This window comes from Monopterus albus, unplaced genomic scaffold (genome assembly GCF_001952655.1).
Source record: "Monopterus albus unplaced genomic scaffold, M_albus_1.0 scaffold87.1, whole genome shotgun sequence".
NCBI classification, from domain to species: Eukaryota; Metazoa; Chordata; class Actinopteri; order Synbranchiformes; family Synbranchidae; genus Monopterus; species Monopterus albus.
In genome coordinates, this window is record NW_018127967.1 from 802,355 (window position 1) to 808,441 (window position 6,087).

Genomic DNA, 6,087 nt, shown 5'->3' on the forward strand with positions numbered 1-6,087 from the left:
AAGAGAAGTAAAGCTGCCTCTACCTGTGGTCTGCTCGCCGGTCCACGCTTGTAGGAGAGAAGTCAAGCTGCCTATCTGTAACCTGTCTACAGCCGCTACACTCTGGAAATGCCTGAACTCACGGGACATTAAAAGCTAAGCAGAGCTGGCCCTGGCCAGCATCTGGATTGGAGACAAACAGGGAAATCACTCTGCCCTCTCCTGTCAACTGCTCCAAAAGTCTGCAGAGAAGAACTGAGATGGCTAAAGCCACCGGCCAGCCGTTCCCATCTGCATCTTGACCTGCTGACAAGATTACTGGCAGAAAGCAAGAACAGAATCCACAAAAGCATAAAGTTTGCTATCAGACTGACCTACTTGTCTTGTCCTCTCTGCCTCGGGGTCGAGTCATCTGGTGTCCAACTGTGATATGTGTGGTCGATAGGACCTTAATCTTTGACCCCCTATATATCGACTTTAGCTTCCATCTTTATATCTAGTCTTTCTTTTTTTACATACCAAGGCAAACATGTATAAGAAAAGCATTCATACATGCACTAGAGAAAACAAGGGGTGGACAATAAAATCGCAACATTTTCTCTCATATTTTTTTTCATCTCACATTTTTTCATTTGCCACTGGAGCAAAAATTGTAGAAAAAAATTATATCACAATCTTGTTTTGATAACTTTATTTTGAAAAATAAATTTGGATGTTGATGCATTTGCACACAGTAACATACCAAACATATACAGTTGGTCGATGTCCTACAGACAAACTTACACATTTCTTGCTGTCTTGCATACATCTCTTCTTTTACTGATCCAAGAGGAGTACAGTATGTAGTAAACTGTTTTTACCTAGTGTACTATGAAGTATCCCTTGGTGTCATGGTACCTAAACAATGCTGCTGACACATCACCAACTTTACGTTTGAATGTTCTGTTGTGGGACTGAGTGTGTGGTGACATTTTTTACACCGGCTTTTCTTGTGATGACAAATGAGAGTCACAGTCATTAACCTTGCAATCTGCTAAGATTGTGATTTATTTTTTAATAGTAGACATTGCTGAGAATCATGACTGCTTAGGAACCATACATTTTATTTGAATCTTAAAAGTCGACAAAACAGCAACTTTGGAATATTAGTTTTGTTTCTTTGCCTCTTTGTTCACCAAGAAGTGTACATGCATTTAGCTAACCCCTGAAAAACAGCATCTTGCTAAAGGAAGGAACTACATGATCTTATGCAGGTAGTTGACATTTTGCAGTAGCTTTCTGGTAGTTCAACTACATTCATATTTGCATAATGAGTAGTTAAATTACTTTATTGTTATTTTTGTAACTAACAACTGAAATACTTACCTACAACTGAAATACCTTTTGAGTCCTACTAATAACTGCAGGAAAGTAATTATTTTTTATATTTCTTTTACTGTTTTAGTTTAGTTGTTTAGACTGTACAAGTCAGTTACAACACTGACCAGTAAGACAACAGGCCATTTTTTTAGATCAGTGGAATGAAATGATAAAGTATTTAAAATGCAGTAAGAAGACAGCCACCATCTGTCCATGTCCATCTGATAAGGATCTTAGCTCATACTGTATGTTAACATGACTCATACACATTAGAGCTCTGCAGTTTATCTCCTGTACTTTTCATATACATTATCTGTGCATGCCACACACTGTACAAAATAAAAATGAAATATTACAAAATGCTGACTCTGCATGTTTCACATTATTTGGATCGGTAGAGATCTTGCAGTATCCTAATAGAAAACTATACTAGTGTGTAAATGATATTAACAGAGAATATTTAATGCAGTTAAATTATGTCACAGTGTTACTTTAAACATATACTAGCTGCATCTTCTTAATTTCATAAGACCATCACATATTTTTCATGTACACTACAATATATTGTACAGTCATGGTGTCACAATGACAATGTTTATTAAACACTGTCATTTTCCCTTACATGCATCAGCAGCATTGCTCACACAAGGGTCCTCTCTATGTCAGTATCTTTCTTCATCTCCATTTCTTTTTCAGTCTTAAATCATCTTTGTGAATCCTCCCCATATGAGAATGTCGGGCTCTGATCTGAGGAGCAGACAAAGATGGAGGGCAGAGTTTAGGAGAGAGCAGACTTTTCACCTTCGTGCTGAATTTCAGCGGACACATGGAAAAAATACTGGGAAAAAAATGGCTTTGTTCCAATAGCCCACCAATAATGTTAACATACAGATGTAGGCATTCAAAGCCTACACTCACAGGTAAAGCACACTGTGCATACACAAACCATAGCCCATAGGCTGCTATATGAATGTCTTCTTAGAAGTAAAGAAAACGTCCTGTGGTCAGGCTTCGCTTTAAACCATGATTATATCATGTGTGGATTGGGGTGTTAGTTTAATATTTCATAGCTTTTCCTTTGGACAAATGAGCCAACCCTCTCTAAAAACGACGCTCCTAGAGTATGCAACTAAACTGCAAATGCAGATAAGTTTTGAAGGGAACGTATTTGATTGTTGGATGTGTAACGTATTATCTAGCTAGCTTATATGTATTTAGTTTGAATTACTGCTGGGTAGTAGTGAATTTTCCACCACAAACCAATGAGGTCTTATAATTATACTGTAGTTTTCTGCATTAATCTGGTTCTGAAATTAACCAGTAACTACAGTTATAAAATAAATGTAGTGGAGTAAAAAGTACAATATTTGCCTTTAAAATGTGATGTAGTCAAAGTATGAAGTAACAAAAAATGAAAATACTCAAGTAAAGTATAGATACCTCAAAATTGTACTTAAGTACAGTACTTGAAAAGTTAATTTCTTTCCACTACTGTTTAAAACAGATTAAAAAGTGTTATTAATTTGTGATTAATCATGAGTTAACTATGGACAATCATGCGATTACATATTTTAATGATTGACAGCTGCTTGCATAGAGAACCTATGGTTTGGTCTTTACATGGGATTTGTAGACAATAAAAATAACAAAACCCAGCTTCATTTTTAAAGCCATTATTCTGACCTATCATCAGTATAGATAGACCTTTATGGCAGCACTGGTGAGACAAGATAAAAGTAGTCTGCACTACCTGGATGTTTAAAATTGTCAAGGGAAGTCCCATTTGCTCTGGTGGATCAAGGAAAGTTCCAGTCTCTGCCAGCAGATTCAACTGGTCCCAGATCAGACCTGTAAAGAAAAAAAAGCAGCTGTTAACGAGAGCCACTGATATTTAGGATGGACATCTGAGCACTACAGCTGCTCAGCCTGACTGTATGAGAAAACATTTATTGTCCATTTCTCTCACACTTTCAGAAGTGATGTAGCAGGCTGGCATGCATGTTGCAGCAGGACAGTGGTGCTCTTTCTAATGAATCCTGAGCCCCTTTCAGATGTACAGGAACCCTGAAGTTTTCTAGACATTATCCAGAGAAGCTGTATGTGAGAACGTAAATGTCCAGGTCAGTCGACCCTGACCTTTTCTCTGCCAGCTCCCTAGTACAAAGTCCATGTAAGGACAGAGTGAGCACATGTTAGAATACAGCAGCGTATAGTCAGGAGCATTCACATGGAGCTGGTGGGCGTTGATAACATCCTATCACATGGCCAATGTGAAACCAGAAGAAAACAAACATCTGATGATGAAAGAAATGATCATTTACAGAGAAAACACCAATTAAAGTATCTAACTGGAGACATAACGTGTTTCAGGAACTTCTGTTGTTAAGAGCTGGTGCCAGAGTTGTCAGATGAGGCAAGAGACTCGGTTGTTTATGACCAGATTACAAATTGGCTCTGTGACTGCGTCATGTCCCACCTCCTGTTCATTCTACCCAGGCTCATCCCCTGCACATAAACCAAATGAAGTATTTTCATCAGGTGAGAACACGTCTGACACAGACTACATCTAGTTGTGTGCTACATGTGTCAAAGGGCAACTCTCAACAAAGTCAGGGCCTGATTCTGCAGACACAATCTGGAGTTCATGTGTAGAAACACAAAATGACTCCAGCCATATCTCAACAGGCCTCAGTTTAATACCACAGGGGAATTCTCCCACTCCACCAAGCATACCTTAAGCCTGACTCTCTAAGCCCCTCTTCTATCTTTCTGGGTCTGTGCCAAACACTGGTCAGGACAGGGGGGAGAGGCTGGACTAGCAGTCCTCCACCTCCCATCACATTCCTACACTGTGCAATCTCTGAAATAAAGAAATACAGCCACAGTTCATCTACACTTTGACTCCTCTCACAGGCAAAAATGAAGCTAATAAATCCTTGTGTCTCCATCTGCCAGAAGCCTGTCACACTCTGCTTCTTCCCCAAAAGTCACTGAAGCGTCCCCACTTTTCCATCACAAAAATGCATTTCTGTCCCCTGGAGCTGGCTTTCATTCAGTACAGTCAAATAACTTGCATTCCTTCTCTTCCTTTTAGGTTTTATTCAGTGAACAAGGGAAACAAGCACAACTCCTGTCCAGTGGTGCCATTTAAGACAGCAGCATAAAAACCAAAGAACACTATTGTCTGGCCTTCAAAACTGAATGAAGTCCACAATCAGTACAGCCAACTCTATCAATAATGCTTCTGCTTGGTATGTGGCATTATTTTACATAATGTACAATTTATGCAAACCCAGCAAAGAGTGGAGTGTAAGTTGAAAGCCAGGAAACGAGCTAACAGAGGCGAAAATGCTCCACGGGGCATTCAATTTGATTAGTGTTGTCTGAATTAACAAAAATGTTTTTCATAAAGCAAATCCTTCTCTGTTTTGTAATAATATCCTAATTATATGAGGGAAACAGGAGAAATGGAAATACAAAAAAATCTAAAACAATGTAGTCCAAGTCAGTAAATGTGCTATTTTTTCCTCCAGTGTGCAGTAATGCCTTCATTTTTTTGCAAAGGTGACAAAAAAATGACCACAAAATTTGTGCTTGGTAATAAACTGTGCAACATTCTATATTGTACAACACCGAGAGATATACAGACTACAGGATCCACAGTAAAACAGAAATGTGGGAGCATATTTGAGGATATTCAGTTTGCATTTCAGTTCATTCTAATGGTTGAGGGTTGGGAGTTAACCACAGTATGTGAGCATTTGGCATGTGGATAAAACACCAGCACAAAGTTTTCCAACAAATTTGTAATTTAGAAAAAGTAAGGGCTAAAGGTTATGTTTTCACTTAATGTTGATTTAGCAATACACCAAAGAAAAAACATTTTGATATGAATATGGTTTGTATACAGCTGACAGAGAATATACAGTTCAAAATGTCATCTGTAGTACATTCCTCACCTATAGAGTTGTGGGCAAGACATCTTCAGTGAGGAGGACGTCAGTCCCAGCCTGCTCTGCTCCCTCAGTTTAGTCTTCCTCACCAGGTCTTTGACTCGGCCCCAAGTGTAGTTTTCACTCAGCTGAACACAAAGACACAATAACAATTTCAATAACAAAATCAAGGAGTCAGCTGGAAAAAGCGGGCTCACAGAGTCGGGAAACCTTCTGATCGGGGACCGAGGGCGGTGATGGTAAAGTTGATGAAAGAGAAAGATAAGGCACACATACGGCAACAAGCAAAGAAGCTTAAAGGATCTAATATTTATATAAATGAAGATTACACTGAGTCTGTGAGGAAGAGAAGAAGGGAGTTGATGCCGAGGTTAAGGGAGGCCAGGGTGAGGGGAGACATCGCGTTCCTGCGGTATGACCGACTAGTGACCAGACCTCAGAACCAGAATCCAGGACCCAGGACCAGCATGCCAAGGACCAGTATGCCAAGACAAGGAGAGTATGAAGGGGTCGCTGGACCCTCAGCTGTATGAAGAAACACGCAGGTATATTGATATCTGCGAGGGCAGATGAGCGTTGGAACTAACAATTAGCAGGAACCAACAACAAGTATGACCCACGTACGGAATGAGGCAAGTGATTTGCTACAGAGGTTAATAGTTTATGAGGGATTGGATCTGGAACTGAACACAACTGGAGACACCGAACAACATTATCATGAACCGGACGAAGATTTTGACCCTGAAAAAAACTTTTTTAAGAACTCTGAAAATAACTGCAAGTATTACACGGATGA

The 6,087-nt window shown here is 39.4% G+C and overlaps 1 protein-coding gene across 2 annotated transcripts in view; it reads right to left on the reverse strand.

The window, feature by feature from the left end:
• Window positions 1–663: 663 nt before the first annotated feature.
• The window catches only part of LOC109964316 (uncharacterized), a 39,624-nt gene continuing 34,200 nt past the window's right edge, over window positions 664–6,087 (reverse strand). For both annotated transcript variants that reach the window (XM_020607524.1, XM_020607523.1), the window contains exons 6-8: window positions 5,298–5,419; window positions 3,089–3,186; window positions 664–2,085 (exon numbers count right to left, since the gene is read on the reverse strand). In XM_020607524.1, coding sequence (XP_020463180.1) covers window positions 3,135–3,186; window positions 5,298–5,419 — 174 coding nt within the window. In that variant the 3' untranslated portion in view covers window positions 664–2,085; window positions 3,089–3,134. The remainder of the gene's footprint in view (window positions 2,086–3,088; window positions 3,187–5,297; window positions 5,420–6,087) is intronic.